Source organism: Antechinus flavipes, chromosome 5, assembly GCF_016432865.1.
Source record: "Antechinus flavipes isolate AdamAnt ecotype Samford, QLD, Australia chromosome 5, AdamAnt_v2, whole genome shotgun sequence".
Taxonomy (NCBI): Eukaryota; Metazoa; Chordata; class Mammalia; order Dasyuromorphia; family Dasyuridae; genus Antechinus; species Antechinus flavipes.
Window position 1 is genome coordinate 188,195,777 of NC_067402.1, and position 20,819 is coordinate 188,216,595.

Here is a 20,819-nt window from a genome sequence, read left to right on the forward strand (position 1 = left end):
TCAGGCATGTGGATCCCTCCATTAATTTGTGTAACCTTGGAAGGAAGAAATGAAGGAAGGAAGGAAAGAAGGATTTAAGAAATTTTCTTTTTTAAAGAACGAGCGTTGGTTGATAGTTTCTGTTTTTCTTACATTACCATAGTATTCTATATATCCCTTCCTTTCCCCCTCCCAGTCATCTCATATGACTCATAGTATCTTTCCAGAGAGGAAAAAAAAGTCAGCATAACTAATGGGTACATTGACAAAGTAGAAAAACATGTAACATCTGGGACCTCCCACAGCCTTGAGGGGGAAAGTTGGAGATGTCTTTTCATTTCTCTTCATTTGAATCTTGTGTAATCTTTATAATTTTGTTTTTTTGGGTACTATTCTTTCCCTTTACGTTGTTGTAGTTCATACTTAGGGTGTAAAATTATATTAAGCACCTACTATGGAACTGTGTTAAGTAACCAAGAGCTGTGTAAAGTACTTTGCGAATATCAACTCATTTAATCCTCACAACAGCCCAAGGAAATAGTATCATCACTTTACAGTTTAGGAAACTGAAGCAAACAGAGTTTAAATATCTTGGCCAGGGTCTCCTAACTAGTAATTGTCTGAGCTGAGATTTGAACTTGACTCTCTGCCTAGCACGAAATCCATTTCACTGCCTAAGTGCCTCTGAAAAAGCCACTTTAGATCCCCTGGGGCTCAGTTTCCCCTATCTGTCACAGAATAACAACATTAGGACTGCATATTTCACAAAGTTGTGAAGAGCAGATGAAATGCTCATAATTTTGTGTTGACTTTAAAATGAAATATAAATATGAAACATTTGTGTTATATACCCAACCACAGTACTTAGTCCCAGTTTGTGACTGGTTTTTCCTTTATTTATTTGTGAAACAAGAGCACGGTTGTCCCGTCAAGTCTGGCTTTTCCTGAACGTGTTTGGGCAAAGATAATGGGGCAGTTTTCCATTTCCTTCTCCAGCTCATTTTACAGATGAGGCAACTGAGGCATACAAGATCACACAGATTGTAAGAGTCTGAGGCTGGATTTGAATTCAAGATATATTCAAGATATATATATATATATATTTATATCAGGCTATATTATGATTTCAAGGGACCAGAAATCATAGAAATATCTTATATTGATGTAGTACTAAAGTATGCAAAGTAGTTTCCATGGATTTCATTTGTTTTTCACAACAATTTTTTGAGGTAAGTGTTATATCTATTTGTGTTGAGTTAAATGATTTACCTAGAGTCAAATGTATCTCAGATGGTCTTCAAACCCAGTTCTTTTAGATTTCAAGTCCGGCATTATCCACTAGACCATGTTGCCTCTTTATAAAAAAGTTCCCATTCTTCCCCACCTCAGATATGTGATATTCTTTTTTCCCCTCTTTCTCTCTTTTTTTTCTTCTGAGACAATTGGGGTTCAGTGACTTGCCCAGGGTCACACAGCCAGGAAGTATTAAGTGACTGAGATGAGATTTGAACTCAGGTCCTCCTTACTCCAGGGCTGTTGCTCTTTCCACTGCACCATCTAGCTTTCTGATATGTGATATTGTACCAGTATTAGAATTCTTCCTTTGGGTTAAGTAATGATCCCAGTAAAAATTTAAAGACCTCATAAAGGTTGGCAAATCCTGTCATTTTAATCATTGATGTCTTAGTGTTAAGGAATTAGTTTTTTGGACAGATGTGGTATAAGGAGAATTTGTAGTCCTAGGTAGTTTTTAGAGTGAGAAAATCATAGTATCAGCACTGTTAAAACAGTGAAATGAAGACCGTATGATCTATTTCCTTTGAATCTTTCCTTTATGGTAGCAGTAACAAGGAATTCTCCTCTAGCCTCGCTTTAATCCCAAAGCACTCTTTTCCACCTTTCCCTTAATATCTCCTGGGGTTGGGATAGACTTTAACTAGAACTTCAATTCCCTCTCCCAGGTTACAAATTGTTTATCCCTCACTTTAAAGCTTTCCTTCTCTTTCCCTGAGTGACACTTGTCTGTAGATAATAGTATGTCTCTGTATTAATTATATAGCAAAGGATTAGAATAATTAAGTTGCTAATCAAGGAGCACTTATCTCTTGGACTTACTGTGGTACCCTTTCTAAAAGACAGCAGAATCCTCATTGTCTGACTGAAGTCAGTCTGCAGATACCTAGATTTCTATTTTCATTGCTAGTCATGCAGCTGCTGTCTGATTCAATCTTACCTGACTGGATTTAGAGCAAATTTAAGGAATAAAATAGGATTTACTAAAAATATTAAAATATAACATATATGGTCTATAGTGAGTTAATGAATTCCTTCCCTTTGGGATCTCCTCTCTTAATTCATGATCACTCCCCACATCCCCAGATTTAAATACAGTATACTGTTATAAAAATTAATAGCTAGTAATTAGTTTATTGTATATAGTGTAACCCAGTTCTAGAATTTGCCCACAGAAGTTTAACCATAAAGCAGTGGGAAGATAAAGACTTGATATGCTAGATAGGTCGGTCTTATCCATTGTCCTAAGTTCTGTGGTCAGCCTGTGACCCTAAGTTTGAGATCTAGGAGTCTGATTGGACTAAAAAAGAGAAGCTAATGTAAGTGGGGGAAGCAGGACACCATCACAAGCAAGCAGATATGAAAGAAAGTCATGGAAATACAGTAGAAATTGGGTCAGTACAATTACCATTCTTTACCTGGGACAGAGAAAACTAAGTGTAAACTCCATCCAAAGTAAAATCTACATTGTTGATGGAATATGGCTAAAGAGAGTTTATGGGACACTTCGTTTCATCCCTTCACTCTCACTCTCAACATCTTTTTCCTTTCCCTAAGGAGAGAACTAAATGTGTTTAGATTTCTTGCTTCTCTTTGGGATATGGAAATGTTAACCTTTGATCCAATGTTGATCAATATAAACCCAAACTAATTATTATTATTTAAAGTTCATACACATAAATGAAGAAAAGAGAATCTCTTCTCTTATTTTAAAGACAAGATTTTGGTTCAGGTATAATGGAACTGACCTTGGAGGTTCAAGATTATATATTCAACAAAGATAAGCATATTAGGTGATTCTAATGAATGCCATAAAAGAAAGAAAGGTACTCTTGCTCCTATTCCTAGGAAAATAGTTTTGGTAAATAGAAGCCTTATAGATTCAGGAGCAAGTGAATTAAGGTGGTAGACTTTTTTTTTTTCCTTCCATTGGAAGAAAAAGCAATCAGAGTTTGAAAGGAAAAAGCCACACCCTAGAGAGAAGTGCAAAGGAAGTCCCAACCATACCGGGCAGTAGAAAATGACATCAATTGATGTTTTCCTGGTTCAAGGCTCACTTGGTTATAGTGGTATAATGTAAAAGAAAAGCCAAGAAAATCTGAAACACAAGGCTATGCAAGGGTCAATGTTGTCAAATTATCCGTGCATATGTTTTGAAAATAAAAATTTAAAAAAACTTAAAAAAAAAAAAAAAAGAAAGAAAATCCATCAAGAACTCTTCTATGGACACATCTCCCTACAGCCATCTCCTAAACTTGCTTCAGCATGACCTCCTAGATCTTTGAATATTTTTGGGAAAGATTCCCAATCAGTTCATGGGTATATCCACTGCTCTTGGAAAGGAGTAAGAGAAGGGAAGAGAGCATATATACTCCTTACTTCAAGATTTGAGATAAATAAAAAATAAATATTTATTATAAATAAATAAGCAGGAAATATGGTAATGGAAGTTAGTTTCTCCCCTTTTCTTTCCAATAGGATTCATAATATCTGTTAAGTCTTAGCAATTTATGATTATGTTTCTTCCTCATGGTTCCTTTCTCTAGCCCTGCTCCAGGATCAGAATCTCATCCACACTAAGTATGGTGGTGATGAGGTCCTGGATAGCTACTAAGGCATTAACCTGACAGCCTGATCACCCCAGTCTTCTGTGGACCTTTTGTTTTTAAGTAAGTCTTTTATTCCAGTGGACTCTGGATTCAGTCTCATAACTGATGGAGATCTCTGGATACCTTTACTGTATGTAATCAGAAAGCCAAATTATGATGTCAAATCCCTGAAGTTATATTTCCTTTATAAAAAATCTGCTCATATAGCTAACTTCTCTTGAAATTCAATACACACTTAGCAGCATAATAAAATCTTTGCCCCTTGATTTAGAAGATGTCTAAGCCTACAATTTCTTTCCAATTTCTTTGCGACACCGGTGCATAGCCCCAGTATGCTTTTGGGGTATTACCCTATACCTCATCATTTGGAGGCTACACCCCATAATTTTGGTGACCTGGGTATGAGAATAGTCTGACTGCACCCTATTACCTCAACAATGATACATGCTTATAAATCTTTTTTTTCAGTTTAATATGCTTTTAAAAAAATTTTTTTTAGCTTGTTTTTAATAACATCATTTTATGAAATATGTTGGGAGAGAAAAATCAGAAGAAACGGGAAAAACCATGGGAGAGATTAAAAAAACAAAACAAAACAGAAAAAAGAGGTGAATATAGCATGTTTTGATTTACATTCAATCTTCTTAGTTCTTTCTCTGGTTGAAGATGCATGTCCATAATCCTAATGGATAGGTCTCTGAGGCTGGTGGATTGTTTGGGCTTGATTTTACTTGAAGTTTTGAGCTGGGGTAGGGATAAAAGTTAAGAGAGTGTTGTCACTAAATCTGGTAAAAAATATAAGGAGTTCCCAGGAGGAGGGGACCATGCAAGTTACTTAATGAGGGAAAAAACTTCCCAGGTCAAAATTGGACAGGATCAAAGCATCTGTGCTAATCTGCTTTGAGATTAGGTTTAAGAATGGCTATACTTTCAGCCAAGTGAGAAACTGGGAGAGCTCATCTTAATAATAATAAGAAATTCTTATCCATAATGCTGGTCTTACTGACTAGTCAGTCATGCCTAATCTAACCATCGTCATCCTCATTCTTCTGAAAGCTTTGGGATCCAAAACCAACTAACTTTTTTCAATTGAAGAAAGAATAGAAATCATCTCTATTGTCAAGTGTGTAGTTCTTGTCCCCCTTCATTTAACATTTTGCTTCGGGTCCTTTTGGGCACTAGCAGAAGGACAGTATCTGCTGTCCTTTCTCTGAGAGAGAAAGGGCAATGGGAGAGAAAGGCCTTGCTTGGGGTGGGGTAGCTCATAAATTATTCTGTTCTATCTTACATCAAAGAAATCTCCAGGGCCTCAGGATCCCCACAGAGAAGAAAAGACCATGTTGAAGGAGTAATTGTGTTTGTGAAGGGATTTCCTCATAGACTTCTACCTTCAAAAATGCAATAACTAAATATTTTGCCTACTAGCCTCCTTTAAAATTCAATTTAAATCCCTTATTTTCACTTTTTCCCCAACTCCTCAAAATTCTAATGCCTTCGCTTGGTTAATACTTCCTATTGATCCTGTAAACAGCTCACTTTTCATACATTCATAGGTCTCTCGATTAGATTGTAAGCTCCTTAAAGACAGGAGGGACTTTTTTTGGTTTCTTTTTGTATCTCCCAGTAGTTAGCTTGGCTAGTTAGTTATTAACTAGTTAATACTAGTAGTTAGTTTTTAGTAGACACACACTTAAATGTTTAAGGATTGAATGGAACCTCCCTCTGGCCCTCCAATTTGCCTTTTTTCCCCCTTTTCTCCCCCAAAGAACAAAAGCAAGAAGGGACCAGCTAGGCTTTGGTTTTTAGCTCAGAACTGTGGCTGAAACTGAGTGTGTATTTGGGGGATGTGAGGAAGGACTTTTGGATATGGATACTTCCAGACAGACTTGGGAAAAACCAGGGGGAACACACATCTGTATACTTCCATGGGCACATGGAGTCTCTGTGTAGTGCAGAGAACACTATTTCTGCATCCCAAGCAGCCAGCCCCACGCTGACCGTCTGCAAATAGTGTTAAACCCAACAGCATGACCCTGATGCTTACCAGTAACACTGACCTGACCTCACCCAGTTCACTTAGTCATTCAACAACCTTGGAAAGAATACTATGATGGATAATAAAGTCGGTCAGCAAACAGATACTAAGCTCTCTGTGCCAGGGACACAAAGGGGTTTATTTTCTAATAAGGGAAACAATTTACAAGCAATTGCCTACTTACAAAATCTATACAATCTATACTGCCTAGCAGCAGTGGAGGGGTTGGGCAGAGGAGCTGGGAAAGACTTCGTGTAGAAGGAGGGATTGGAGCTGAATGTTGAAGGAAGTCAGGAGACAGAGACAAAGAGGGAGCTGTCCCCCCACAATGGGGGACTGCCACTGAAAATCATGGAGTCAGGAGATGTCATGTCCTGTGTGAAGAAGAGTAAGTCCATTTTCTAATACAAAGATTAAGAAAACAGGAAGGTAGGGAGGAGACGGGACTTGTGAATTTGTGGAAAGACTTGAGATTTTATTTTTTATATCTGATTTTATATTATAGATATGTATATATCTGATTTTATATTTGTCTTGGAGATAATAGGCAACCATTGGAATTTGATGATGAGATGGATGGCACAGGTTGACATGACCAGTGTTCTAGGAACATCACTTTGGTGGGTGATGAATGTAGAGACTTATAGTCAGGCTCACCCACCAGAGGGCTAATGCGGTTATAATATAGCTATGGGATGGATGAGGGCCTGTGAAAGGGTGGCAGGTGAGTAGAGAGAAGGAGCCATATAAGAGAGGCTTTTTTTGTTTTAAAATAATAATAGCTTTTTATTTTTTAAAATACATGCAAAGATGGTTTTCAACATTCACTATAATAACTTTGTATTGACAGAATCCATGCCAGGATAATTTTTACACAACATTATCCCTTGCAATCACTTATGTTTCGTTTTTTCCCCTCCCTCCCTCCTCCCCACCCCCAAGATGGCAAGCAGTCCTATATATCAACATTCACTCTTGTAAAACCTTGTGTTCCGAATTTTTCACCCTCCCTCCCCTTCTCCCCTAGACAGCATGTAACCCAAAATAGGTTAAACATGTGCCATTCTTCTAAACATGTTTCCACTTTTATCACGCTGCATAAGAAAAATCAGATCAAAAGAGGGAAAAAATAAGAAAAAGTAAACAAGAAAACAACCCCCCGCAGAAAAGGTGAAAATCCTGCGTTGGGATCCACATTCAGGCCCTGGATGCGGACGGTTCTCTGCATCCCAAGTCTATTGGCATTGGTCTGAATTGTTGCAAAGAGCCCCGTTGGTCAGAGCTGGCCATCACCTAACCTTGTTGCTGTGTACAATGTTCCCTTGGTTCTGCTCACCTCACTCAGCATCAGCCACGAGAAAAGTTTTGAGGGAACAGAAATACAGACAAAGCTCTTCCGTCGGTCCCACCGGACCAGATCTACCTGCTTAGTTCTGGTCCTGGCGGAAAGCGCAGGGAATGAAGGAAAACCAGACTTTTGTCTTTAAAGCTTGGGGAAGTGAGTTGTGGCAGGAAGGGTGGTAGGAGGTGAGGAGGAGGATGAAAGGGGAAGGAGAGCAGGAACCTGGGAAGGGAAAGGGTTAAGAGAGTGGAGTGGGGGTGGGGAGAGCCAGCCTATGGCAGGAGGACACACCTGTGTGGCGGCCCTTTGCAGGCGTGGCCCAGGTGAGCTAGGCAGCCGGAGGGAGGTGGCTAGGCAGAGGCCCTGATGCTAGGCCTGTGGACACAAGGCTGCAGGTTCTCTGTCGTCCCCTCCTGACCCCGGAAGTCAGTGCACTGTGGGGTCCAGAGGCAGGTAGGTGAGGAGGGCAGGGCGGGAGGGCAGGCCCCACTGGCCGGAGAGAGTGCAGGCTGATGGGGCTCAGAAGTGGTGGGCGAGGAGAATGGAGAACAGGCCTCAGGCCTCGGGAGGGAGACAAGGCCTGGGGTTTCTGGACGGCGGGCTCTGCATTTCAGCGTTTTCCGGTGTCTCCGAGGGCGCCGAGTGGGGTTGGGGGTGAGCCTCGGAGAAAGCCCCCCGCCGAGCGTGCTGATGGTGAGGGCCGGCGCCTCCCTGCCTTCCCACAGAGGGGCATTCGGATGGGCTGCCCCGGGCCTGCCTCCCTCGGGCTCTCCCGGCCCAGCCTCGGGCAGGTGGGACGGGTGCCCCATCTTACCCAGCAGTGTTTGGGTGCTGCTTGGACGTCTCTAATACTGCCGGGTAACGATGGAGCTCCTTTCCTTGTGACGCCTCCCATGCCCACTGGCACCTAGGAATAGGATGCCAACAGCCTCTTTCCCTGCCTCTCCGGGGTCCAGGCCTTTCCTCTTGATGGCCCCCTTCCAGAGGGGCTGTGAGACCCCCACTCTCCTGCTGCCCTCCTGGGATTGGTCAGGGCCCCGTCCGAGGCCTGTGGTTGGTCGAGCCGAGGATCTACAAGCCGCTACTGACCAGGAACTCTCCAGGCCGGGTGCTTGGGCCTTGCTTTAGTTCTTCCTGGAGAATCCCAAGGAGCGAAGGGGCTAGAGATGCTTACTGTGATTGGTCAGCTCTGGCCCTGGCTGTGCCCAGCTCTGGGGCCATCTTCCAGTGCAGTGTTGGATCGAGTAATCGTGAAGCTTCTAACACTGTCTGGTAAAGATGCCCCCCGGGTTGGTTCTCCCTTCGGTGACTTTTGACCCTGGTGATCTCCAGGGATCCACTGAAAGATCCCTATTCATCTTCTGACCTTCATCTTTTAGTGTTGGGAGATAGGGATTGGGGTGTGCTCAAGATCCCAGCTGTGGGGCTGTTGGAACCATCCTTGGAAAGACAAGATGGCCACCCCGAGGGTGGGGCAGGACTTTGCCTCCATCTTCAGTTGGAATCCTCCCCTGTATTTACCTCCTCTTTCAAAGGATCCCCTCAGCTCTTTGTTGTGGTAAAGGAACTTTTTAAAAGAACCTTAGTGGGGTTGGGGCAGCAATTGTCTAAGGCTGGGGGTCCTCTATAGAGTGCTAATTCTAGATTCTGTAAGGGTATCTAACTTTATTTTTGCTAGTATTTTTTCTCAAGAAATACAGGTACCAGTCCTTGAAGTGGAAACAATGTTCCGGTTGTAGGAGAGAACATTCCCGCCAATTCAAAAATCTTCAATTGGCAGAGATGAGGTCAGGTTAGCTAGATGAATGGAAACTGGTAGTTAAATGTTCTAAGGCTGTTGCCAAGATGAGCTGTTACATTTCCTGGAGGCGTGGACTGGATACTGGACCAGGCCAAGGAACATCAATACTAAAATAATTGAGGACAGACCTAGGCTTGAATGACACTTGAGGAAGGATGGAGGAATGATATACATCCCTTCTGAAGATGAAGTCTCGTCTTCCTGGGGAAGGAACTCCAAACCAAAGTCATTCTCTCAAACAGAGCAAAACACTCCTAAGAGAACATGGACAAATAAATCATTGGCCTTCAAGGTTCCTTCACTCACTTCTAAGGAGAGGGAACACATCGACCACAAGGTGTGCTACAACCTCAGGCTCAGGCAGGTGACCTGGTCTTTGATATTGATGCCCCACTTTTATTTTATTATCTGCAACTTTATCTACCCCTCTCAAAAAAGCAAGTCTGCACTGAGCTTCTGCACTGTTGCTAGGCACTGAGCCCATTTCTTTAGCCACAAAATGAAAATACTTCTATGTATTCTGTGGGACTGTGTTGAAAATATTTATGAATTTTTCTTTACCAAGGAGGTTAGAGACTGTTGTACCTTAGGTGGGCTGTGCAGAGAATTGTGATAATTCTAATGAAGCCAACAAATTTTATTTCCAGATTTCAGATTTGGAAGTGGGCTCAGAAAAAAATTACAATTTGTGACCAAAATCTCCTTTTGTTTCCAACAATTCTGTCTGATGACTAGGGTGCCAGGCCTCCCCAGTGAACGATATAGGTTTTAGGTATCTGGCCAATAACACGGGACACTGCTGTTCTTCATGCACAAGAAAGAAGTCGAGCAGCTGAGGGTGGTTCCAGCTCCAAAACCAGGATCTGGGTTAAGGAGCATCGGGGCCCGGGCCCCTGCTGACTGGCTCGCTCTTTTAGGCCTGGGCTCACTTGTGCCGCCCTTACTGAGATCCCTGCCTCGGCCCCCAGCCCAGGCCGGACTCTGTGCACCCCCTGCTGGTGAAGCGAAGCAGCGCACCTGGGTCAGCCCCGCTCCCAGTCCTCGTTGGGGAGGAAACAAGAAGATCGCGAGCTGCAGAGGTTCCACTTAAGTAATAAAAATTTATTGAGAATTCCTGGGATAGCTGCTATCTCCTCCCGGCCTTGGAGGGAAACCAGCAAGAGAGGAAATCACTGAGAAATCACACAGTCCTTATACCCCAGGCCCCCAGCAAAATATGGGGAGGGGGATTAGGGAAAGGAACATCTGTCAGTCTTCATTTATCCAACGTGGGGGAGGGGGGCAGTGGAGGAAAGTCACATGATGGTGGGTGAGGGAGGTGGACCCGTCTGCCAGCCCGTCCAAGACTAACTCGGGGAGGAAGAGATCAGCTTGCTCTGGAGGTCAGGAAGTCTCTACTTCTTGCCTTTGATGAGGCTGTCACTGTGGAGAAGAGAGTGTGGTTGGTCTAGTGCGAGAGGGGTCAGGCTCAGGAGCTATTCCCAAGCCAGGGTCTTAGCCCCCAGCCCCCATCAATCTGACGCCCACTCCCAGGCACAACTTACCTTCCTCTGTAGGAAGCGTGGAGGGAGGCGACAAGACATATGGAGAGAAAGACATGATTTAAGGTCCTTTGGGCTCACACAATACTTCTCTTCCACCCCACACCCAGCAGCTCCCCTCTGACAAAACTAAGGACAGCTGATGAGTTGAAACTAGGGCTTGGCCCTGAAATTCAAACTCCTCAACTTGTTACTTCTACCTCTGCCTCCCTGAGTCAGTGATCTATCCAAATCTTCACTGGGGCAAAGATGAGCTATATCCCAAGGAAAACCCCCCACCCCACCCCCCACAGCCAAAGGCTGCCACAAGTTCCCCACTGAGTGACCAGGGCTCCTGGATGGGGCACACTTCTCACCGGGTGAAGCTTTCATCCTGCAAGTTCAGCACGAGGTTGTCAGCAGTGAGATAGATTCGGTTCTGAGATGTGGCGATCTGGGGCCAAGAGAAAGCCATGAGCCACTGGCCCCAGCTCAGCCCTGTGCCCTGTCTCCCCGCAGGCCCTCCTGGCTCTCCCCACTCACCGTCTTGGAGATGTTCTGGGCAGCTCGGATTTTACGCAGTTTTATGTAGCCAGGGTTCTTGCTCAGAGCTTCCCCAAGGTAAGCAGGTGGTTAAGGAGACACAGAAATAGCCAGGCCCAACCTCACCACCCCTCTTCTGCCTCTCCTTCCTCCCTCTCTGGGGCTGTCAGATCTAGGGGTTTGCGCTCAAACGCAGCCAGTGCCTCTGCTTTGGCCCTGACCCCACCTGTGGGCCCCTGCTTGGTATAGCTGCCAGGGGCTGAAGGCAGCCACTAGGAACCAAGGGGCCCGAGCATGCTGTTGATCTGCCTTTTAGCAGGGGTCCAGGCCTCTGGCACCCCTACCAAGATGTCAGACCCCCATTATCACAATTCCTCTAGCCTCCCCCCTCCCCCCTGGGAGTCAGGAGTCAGATGGCACGGAGGTCGCATTCGCCTTGGAGTCATCACCCAGCCAGCCAGGGAGGAGGAGTCTCTAACCGTCAGAGACCGACTTCTAACACGTGGGGATATCATCTTGGCAGCCTCAGCTTCACCCTCGGCTTGTACGATCTTTTGCCTCTGCTCCTGCTTTGCCTTTTCTACCAGAAACTGAGCCCTCTGGGCCTCCTGCTGGGCTGTGGTGGAGACACACAAAAGAGGCATCATGGGCCGGCCTTCCCCCACCCTGGGCGGCTCCTCCTGACTGGCCGCCTCTCCCCGTGGGACTCACCCACTTGCTTGGCCTCCACTGCAGCCGTATACTCTCTGCTGAAGCTCAGCTCTGTGATGGCCACGTCGTCCAGAATGAGGCTGAAGTCCTTGGCCCGCTCCGTCAGCTCCCGCCGGATCAACAAGGACACCTGGGGGTGGGAAGGCGGGGGATGCTGAAGGAGGGACACTGAGGAGAGGCTACTGCCTCACAAGCCACACCAGAGAGGGATCAAGAACCCTCCCATCCACATCTGGCTCCTGAGTGTCCTGTCATCTGGGGACTAAGCTTATATGAGAGGCCTAAGTTTGGGGAGGCCTAAGCTTTTGGGGGCTCATGCCCCTAGTCCCCGCTCTCCTGTTCCTTCCCACTTGTCCAAAGGATTCACCAGTTTCCAAGCAGCCTCTGTTTACAAGTGGAGGACCTAGCTACGCTTCCCTATCAGGTGGCCCTGGGCAGGTGGAGGGGGAGGTCAGACCTGGGCCCGCTGAGTGATGAGCTGGGAGGCGTTGAACTTGGCCACCACGCTCTTGAGCACCTCATTCACGATAGAGGGCAGCACCCGCTCCTCATAGTCCAAGCCCAGGCGCTGGTACATGCTGGGCAGCTCCAGGGCATTGGGTCGGGACAGCACGCGGAGGGAAATGTTCACCATCTGAAGGTCTTGGCAGGAACAAGAAAAACCATCAGCCAGGACCGGCTCAGACCCTGCTGCAGGAGCCGCTCTTCCGCTCCCTGCCTAATGTGCTGGGGACACCAAGCAGGCATTCCCTCAGCTCCCAGCTCCACACTCCACGCCTGTTGGACCAGACTCCCTCCTTCCTTCCCCAGACGAGGTCCATGAGGATGAGCTCAGCTCTATGGCCAGGGAGTGCACCTTTAGTGCAATGAACTCTGAGCCAAGTTTGGAAGGAAGGCAAGGGAGAAGGTACAGATGTATTCATTCCAAGACATTAACTTAGCACCTGATGCCAAGTCTTTTATATACTCTCAAGACTTGGGCAGGAAGTAAGATGCGTACACAAATGCAAGTCATGCTTGACATGTACCGTTGCTGTGTAGCACTGTGAAAGATCCCAGCTGACACTGGCTGGATTAAACTAAGTCACTGGAGGCGATGGTGTAAGCAGTGAGCCCCTACTCTGTACAGAAAGCTGGTGGAGTTTCAGTTAAGAACACAGGAGGAAAGAGAGAATGGCCACATAGAAGAATAGTCAGATTTGGCCTCAAGCAGGTCCCAAACTTCACCTTAGGAACTTACCCCTTGTACTGACTCTATTTCCTTGTGCAGGGAAGTGCTTTGCAGACCTTAAAGTACTGTACAGTGTCAAATGAAAAACTTCAATGGAAAAGGGACAGGAGGAATCACTGCTGATACAGAAGCAGAGAGAGGAGAGAAATGCCAGGGTGTGCTGAGAATACAAGGGGCTGAAAAAGGGGTAGGCAGATTCAAAGGTGCCAGCCTGGTATTAAATGGAATTTGTTATTGTTCAGCAATAAAAGCTCACATTTATATTATGCTTTAAGATTTGAAAAGTACTTTTAATGTTTTATCCTCAAAACAACCTTGTGAAGGAAGGATTATTGTTACCTTCATTTTATGAAGAAATTGAGGTTCAGAGGGGTAACTAAATGACCCAGGGTCATTCAGATAATTAAATGAGGAACCATTCCCACCTCATCCTATCTAGGTTCAATAATGTTTTCATGATGCCTGGTTACTTTCTCAGGAGGCATTTGAAATCTTTGAGAAAAGAATGATCTGTATCAGTGGAAGATACTCTAGTAGAAGCCCAATGTTTCTCTCTTTGAGAAGAAATGTGAAGGCAGGCAGGCTTGTTTGAAGGCCATCAGTCCAGGCAAGCCTAGTTTAGAAGACCTCTAACTACTATGGAATAAGAAAAGAAGAGAAGCAAGAGATCTCCTGGAATTTAGTTTGATAATTAATTTGATTTGAAGAGGAATCCTATAGTTCTACTTTGTCTAAAGCTCAGAGAACATGAAGGAAAGGGGAAGAGCATATGACAGAGTAAAGTACCGGCCTGGTTATCAGAAGACCTCAGGCCAAATGTCATAACCTAAGTCTCTGTGTAATGAAGGCTTGCACTAGATAAATCCCTAAGATCCTTTACAATCTCACTAGTCCAGGGCTCACTGTAGCCTCACATTGGTTATACCCACCCACCTCAGGTTTGGGAATATAAAGTTTATTCTGTGGATAACTAGGAGTCAATGAGTTTCTGAAAAGAGAATTAATGAACATGATCAGTGCCTTCTAAAGGAGGAGAGGGCATCAGAAGCAGGGAAGGCTAGTTAATCAGTCTACCTCCAAATTTACATTTGAAAATAACAATCCAGGTGAGAGGTGTAGATGTCCTGAAAGGACAGAAAGACCCTGAGGTTAGTGATTGGCAACAAGTGTGGCTAGAGCAGAGGTGACAGCTGGGGGACGGGTAGTTGCTGTAAGAGCCTTCGAGAAGGTGCTACATTGTTTACATGTGATGCCAGCGTCTCCCACCTTCACATCCATATTCTCTTGGGGTCCCACCTCCTTCCCCTCCCTGCCTCCGGGTGCTTAGACCCACCTTTGGAGCCTGTGGGAGAAGAGATCTTGCGGGGCCGGGCACGAATGTCATAGATGATGGGGTACTGGAACCAGGGGATCCTGGGGGTGAGGAGGGACGGGAAGAAGCTAGGTCATGGGGAGCTCATAGAGGGCCTGTCATCCCGCACCCATCCTAGCCACCTGAATCCCGGTAATCTCCCCTCAAGCTACAGAGAGAAGGCTAAGGAGACCCTCCAAACAGGCCCGAGGTCCAGTGGCACAGTCCTAGTACCCTCAGCAATGCCTTCAGTAATTGGCGCCTCGTGCCTCCCTTTTGGGGAGTGGGGGAGTGGAAGACAGGGTACAGAACGCGGAATGCAGGTGGTTTTGCCCTGGGATTAGACCAAAGTCCAGAACCCTACATTTTGCACTGCTGTCCCACCATTTACCTGAAGTGCAGTCCTTCTGCGAGGATAGTGTCCTGCTGCACACCCCCAATTCGGTTAAAGAAAATGGCTCTTTGCCCACCTTCCACTACAAGGGGAAGGAGAAGGTTGAAAGGTATCAACAAAGAAAGCCAAGACTGGCCGGTCATCGGCGGGGACGGAGGGAGGGGGGGAGAAGGGAAGAGGGTTGGAGCTGGGCGGCGGCAAATATACAGGCATGCTTGGGGCCAGCGAGGAGAGGGGCACCCAGGCGTGAGGATGCGCAGGGGGCGAGTGTGGGGGGCGCTGGGGCTCAAGGACAGGTCAAAGTGCTCGAATGCGGAGGGGGGCGGGGCAAGCGTCCACGTGGGGCTCTCCTCGCCTTTCTCACCAGTAAACACGGACTCTCGGACTCCGTAGGCCACAGCCCCGGCCCCGAGAAGCAGCTTCAGCGCAGTGCCCATGCCTCGGGGCCCGGCGGGCAGCCGTCCCGCATAGTCCTTCAGGTTCTGGGCCATGTTTGCTTCCTGGCGCCGCGGCGGGGAACTAGGCCGGGGATGCCAACCGGTTCTCCCCTTGCCCTTCCGCAGTCCCCGGCCCTGGCCGGTGCTACTTCTCTCGGGCTCCGCAGCTCTCGCACGAGGCTCCGCTACTTGCTCGCTCCTCCCAGGAGAAAGGGCACCGGAAGAGCGCTCTCCCTAAATCGTCCCCCTATTTCCGGAGAGGACACGAACTTCGGGTACCGCTTCCGCGTGATCGGAAGTTGCCCCACCTCCTTTCCATGGCCCAGTCTTCCGGGGAGCGCACCTCGGCTATGACATAGTTCTCTCGGTTCGCGTGCCCTCTTCAAAGATGGTAACAGGAAATCACGGAGTCCGGGCGGAAGTCGTCACGTTCCCGCGCCCGGTTCTGGAGAAGTATCCTGGGTAACGTTTACGTCACTTCCTATTCTGTGCCCGGTTGCAAGATGGCGGCCCCCAGTGATGGTTTCCAGGCACGTGAACGGCGCATTCGGGACACGGAGCGAGATTGGGAGGGGGCAGAACCCAAACGGCCCCGTCTCGGAGCGGGGAACAAAAGCGGAGGCCGGCGGCTCGTAGTGGTGCTGGAAGGGGCCAGCCTGGAGACCGTCAAGGTATCGTGTAAGAGTGGAAAGAAGGGGAGCGGATCCCGGGCGAAGGAAGAGTTTTCCCGCTTTGGAGAGTAGGGACTGTTTTCTGTAGCAGAAAATCCTCCGATGGAGGAGCTTGTGTGGCTCTTTATCCTCTTTTCCTGGGAGCTTTACCTGTTTTTCTGGTCTGCTCCCCTTGAGTTGGGGAGGGGTAGTATCGTAGAGGTTCATTTCCCTGTCCCCAGCCAACATAAGACCCGAGTCCGGGTCACATTGTCATGGAAATTTGCAGGGACAATTTCTGCCTCTCCCTCTTCTTCCCCATAAAGTTGGAAAGACCTCATTTCTACTCCTGCCCCGAAAACAAACTTTGTGACCATGGAAAATGTCGCTGGAACTTTCACCGCCATGGGCATTGAAAGGTGGCCGAGGAGCCCCAGATTTCTAAGCGCCGAGGGAACGTCTTTAGACCATGAAACCCCGCCTCCGAAAGTGGAGTAGAGAAATGAAAATCTTCCTCCGATTTGTATTCCTAAAACTGGAAATCTGCCCAACCGTTTTTTTCCTCATATCTAATCTAATGTCTGTGTTGGTGAGATGACGGGTGAAGAGGGTACTATGTCCTTTTTAATTATGCAAATTGGCATATTTTCCCCAGATTCCTAACCTCTTGCTGCCTTTTAATTGTAAACACTTGGTAGTTTCCTTTAATTTGAAAGTTAATTTGGATCCTTGTTGGAACCTTCCAACTAACTGCTACTTTGAACAAATGGTTTTAGCGAAAAGAACTTTGGGCCAGGTAATTGGTTTTGGAGGAACAGGGCTAGATTTCTGGTTCCACCAATGGAACACTTGTGTTACATTGGGCAAATCATTCATTTCTTTTTTGGGGGAGGGGTCCCCATCTGGTTTTTTCCATCAATATTACTACAGAGATCCTTTTATAGATTCAAGTTTATGACCTTGTGCAAAGATTAAATGAGATGATGCAAGTCAAAGAACACTGCAAAAAATATACAAATAAAAAGACTATACAAGTGTTAGATAAGTAAACCAAGGGGATTATAAATAACACATTTGTACCACTTTCCTAAGGCTCAAGTTCTCTGCCCCAATCTCTCCCTAAATCACAAGATCTGGTGTCTTTTCTCAGTTTTCATCCTTCTTGATCTATCTGCTTCATTCAATACTATTAAGCACTGCTCCTCTGGTAAGTTATGGGTTCCCTTTTCTTGTCAACCTCCCATAAATTTATTTGTATAACTGATCACAACTATAGGCTTCAGACTTAAGAAGGGAAATTACTCTCTTGAACATACTGACATGCTCTTAAAACTTGCTATTTATTAGTACAGTTTAAGAAAGTCCACTGTCCTCTCCATGCCACAATGAAACATCAGAATATTTTTAAGGACTTTTGAAAAGGACATTGAAAAGACCATGATTTGTAGGAAGACATGATATGATATGAAGATATGATTCACATATACACTGCTCTTCTCTGAGCCATTGAATATGGCCCAGTCATTTAAATAGGATGTCCCAAAGACATCTGAAATTCAGTATATTTATACAGATACAGTTTAGCTTTCTTCCTAAGCTCACTTCTCATCAGCATTCTTTTCAGTATCTCAGAATCATGATCCAAATCACTGTCCTATGGATTTTAAATCACGTTTTTGCTTAGTACATGATATTTCAACCCAAGTAAGGGACTTTATGCTTATTCCTATTAAATTTTATGACTATGAAGTAAGATTTTTCTGTCTGCAGATCTGATTAGGCTGCTGTTGCTCAAGTCTTTTTTGTTTGGGACTTTTTGGCGAGGCAATTGGGATTGTTACTTGCCCTGGGCTCCCAAAGTGTAGGTGTAAAGTGTCTAAACCTTAATTTGAACTCAGATCCTTCAGACTCCCAGTGACAGTTCTCTGTAATATCTAGCGCCTAGCACCCAAGTCTTAATGAATTGCTTCCATTTGAATTCGTAGGAAGATCACCTGGCAGGACAAGATACCAGGTTCTGAGGTCCTTTTTCAAACTAAATTGCTAAGCATCCCAACTCTTCCTACAGAGAACACAACTCCAGTGTTTGAATGCCAGAGGTTATTTTATGGACAAGTCACACATGGCAAGTGCTCATGATGTGGTCAGAAAAAGGTCTCTCTTAAGAACTTTAGAATTGATTGTATGACATGGAAGACAGTGGCACAGGACTCTCCAGCATGGTGTGCCCCCACCATGATGATGTGTTGTATTAACAAAGCAGAATTGAATTAGCCAAGAAAGAACATGAGATGCACAAAGTTAGAGAATCTACCCCAAATATTCATGTGTCTGGCTTGTGGCAGTAAATTTCTGGTGCGGATTGGGTATCACCAGCCAGTTGAGCACACTTGTAAGTGATGTCATTTTGGTGGTTTGTGCAGGGCTTGAATAGTATCAGACTTAAGCATAAATATTGATCCTTTTGTTCTAACATAGCTTTCATTATTGCATGGAAAGGCAGTGGGCTTTCTGGGATCTATTCTACATTGTATTAGTTTATGAGGTAATAGGAGAAAAAAAAGCTATTGACTATTATAGATCACCTAAAAAACAATCAGCTCTCCTTCACTGAAGGAGACAAATCTGACAGTCAAGTGCGACTTGTCTTTAGATTGTTTTTAATCATAAATTCAGATTTGGGTTTTTTAGTCCAGATCCTCTCCAACTTATTTTCTGACAAGTAGTGCTACTAATGGATCTTTTTTTTTTCCCCCCCCTCTTGTGGTTTCATCCAACAGACACTTCCCTTATGTACAACATTGCTGAATATTATAAAATACTAAAGGGAATATCCAAAACTAAGTTTTAATACTTAATAATTTTGAGAGATTGCCTAGATTGTGCCCTCATTTTGTAGATGAGGACACCATCCCGCATGGATAAAAGTTTATCTTTTATAAGACAAATAAGCTTTGTTAAAAGGAAGAATGCAAGTTCCCAAAGTAAGACTGTCCTTTTTGGTTTCCCAACTTCCATAGAGACTTCTATCATAGGATCTGGGATGACATCTCTCCCCTAGTTATATGAAGAAATGTAAATTCACAAGCCCAAGCTTATTTATATGTTGAGTGGTAGAACTGGGATTTTCCATTGTATCAGAAACTTCCATCTAGTTTCTTGCATCTGCTACATTTAGCAGGTCCCTCTTTCACTTTTTCTACTTTTCTCCCCTTATTATCTGCTCAGTAGACTTTCAAATACATGTTCATCTTCACTCCTCAAACTCATATCATCACACTGTAAGACACTTGACAGTTAAGTTACAGTTAAGGGTTTTAGCCATTTTTGAATGTAGGAGTTTGTAATGCATGTAATGCAAATTACTCTACCTTACCCTAAATAAACATAGGGCCAAATTTAAATATTTAGATATTTTAAAAGATATCTTTGCATTTAATTTTTCAAAAAGGATGAAGCAGACTTCTTTCCCTTCCCAGGTAGGAAAAACTTATGAGCTGCTCAACTGTGACAAACACAAATCTATACTTTTGAAAAATGGACGGGACCCTGGAGAAGTGAGACCTGACATAGCTCACCAGGTAACCTCAGGGACAGGCTGTATAGTGTATAGAACACTCAAGACTTTACGTGTGAAGTACTACTGCTTCTGATTCCTGATGCCTATTTCTCCCAGAGTTTGTTGATGCTGATGGACAGTCCCCTGAACCGTGCTGGCTTGCTTCAGGTTTATATCCATACTCAAAAAAATGTTCTGATTGAGGTGAACCCCCAGACTCGTATTCCTCGGACCTTTGACCGCTTCTGTGGCCTCATGGGTGAGTCAAGTTGATTTTCTCTTTGACACAATTCAAGAGGAACTTAGGGGTAAGAGAAGAGATGAAGTGGAACCTAGCAGGATGGCTAACAATGGGTAATTCCATGTGAGTAGAAACAAAGTAGGCTCTGTTTATTCAGTTACAGACTTGATCAAATGATAGATAGGAGCAGAGCCTGACTAGGACTTCAGGTGTGGCATTCTTTCTTACCAAGAAGTACAAAGGCAGGACATATGTTTGCTTTCCTATAATCCCCCTTGCTGGGGGATGTAATTGGAACTATGAGGATGAGGGATGGCTTTGAACTCTCCTTTTTCTAATAGTTCAGCTCCTGCACAAACTCAGCGTTCGAGCAGCTGATGGCCCCCAGAAGCTGTTGAAGGTAAGGACTTGATCATTAGTGGTATAGAGGGAAAAGAGAATGTCTGGGGCATCCGTGGTCTTGTTTTCTTAGATTTAACTCTTTTCCTTAGGTGATCAAGAATCCAGTGTCAGACCATTTTCCTGCAGGATGTATGAAGATTGGCACTTCCTTTTCTGTCCCTGTTGTCAGTGATATTAAAGAGCTGGCTGCTGGTGGTGACCCTATTGTCTTTGTTGTTGGAGCCTTTGCTCATGGATCGGTAAGAGATGGTTCTGGGACTGGCATAAAATGGCAGTATCTGCTGCTTCTTGGGAGTACGTTTTTTTTGGCAGCAATGTTGGAATTTTTTGGTATAGCAACATTGTTCTTCATGGGTTTTTTTTCACCTCTCCCTAGGTCAATGTGGACTACACAGAAAAGATGGTATCCATCAGCAACTATCCCCTTTCTGCTGCTCTTACCTGTGCCAAACTTACGACAGCCTTTGAGGAAGCATGGGGTATCATTTAACAGCAGATGGCCTTGCTTTAAGGCCTTACATTAAGACTGTTTATCAACTTGAAAGCCATGGAATTGACTGCTGGACAGTCCTGCTTACAGGATCCTATTGTGCTGTTCTTTTCATAGTCACTTCATAAATTTTTTTTTTTTTTACAAATAGAGTGTTTGGAATTCCCAATCTTTGTTCCCTATTTAAAAAGACAGGATGAATCTGTGGGAGACTTAAGACTTATTAATACC

The 20,819-nt window shown here is 45.0% G+C and overlaps 2 protein-coding genes, 1 long non-coding RNA gene and 1 other non-coding gene across 5 annotated transcripts; 2 read left to right on the forward strand and 2 right to left on the reverse strand.

Annotated features, from left to right (window-relative positions):
• Positions 1-6,327: 6,327 nt before the first annotated feature.
• LOC127538875 (uncharacterized) lies at positions 6,328-10,170 on the forward strand. The gene is made up of 2 exons (XR_007947773.1): positions 6,328-7,711; positions 8,937-10,170. It is a non-coding gene; the product is annotated as an uncharacterized LOC127538875 (long non-coding RNA).
• Positions 10,140-15,503, reverse strand: PHB2 (prohibitin 2). The gene is made up of 9 exons (XM_051962680.1): positions 15,174-15,503; positions 14,807-14,891; positions 14,398-14,477; positions 12,291-12,475; positions 11,834-11,963; positions 11,635-11,738; positions 11,123-11,200; positions 10,957-11,033; positions 10,140-10,481 (listed from the first exon to the last, which is right to left on the reverse strand). Exons 1-9 carry the CDS (start codon positions 15,298-15,300, stop codon positions 10,454-10,456), a joined length of 894 nt encoding a protein of 297 aa, XP_051818640.1. The 5' UTR covers positions 15,301-15,503; the 3' UTR covers positions 10,140-10,453.
• Positions 11,287-11,575, reverse strand: LOC127539523 (small nucleolar RNA U89). The gene has a single exon (XR_007947956.1). It is a non-coding gene; the product is annotated as a small nucleolar RNA U89 (small nucleolar RNA).
• Positions 15,504-15,673: 170 nt separating the features above from the next.
• EMG1 (EMG1 N1-specific pseudouridine methyltransferase) lies at positions 15,674-20,736 on the forward strand. Of its 2 annotated transcripts, XM_051962679.1 has the most exons (6): positions 15,674-15,917; positions 19,376-19,477; positions 19,573-19,714; positions 20,038-20,096; positions 20,188-20,337; positions 20,475-20,736. In XM_051962679.1, exons 1-6 carry the CDS (start codon positions 15,750-15,752, stop codon positions 20,586-20,588), a joined length of 735 nt encoding a protein of 244 aa, XP_051818639.1. In that variant the 5' UTR covers positions 15,674-15,749; the 3' UTR covers positions 20,589-20,736. The 2 variants fall into 2 exon arrangements, with proteins under 2 accessions (XP_051818639.1, XP_051818638.1); XM_051962678.1 differs by having other exon boundaries at positions 15,678-15,917; positions 20,188-20,736.
• Positions 20,737-20,819: the final 83 nt, after the last annotated feature.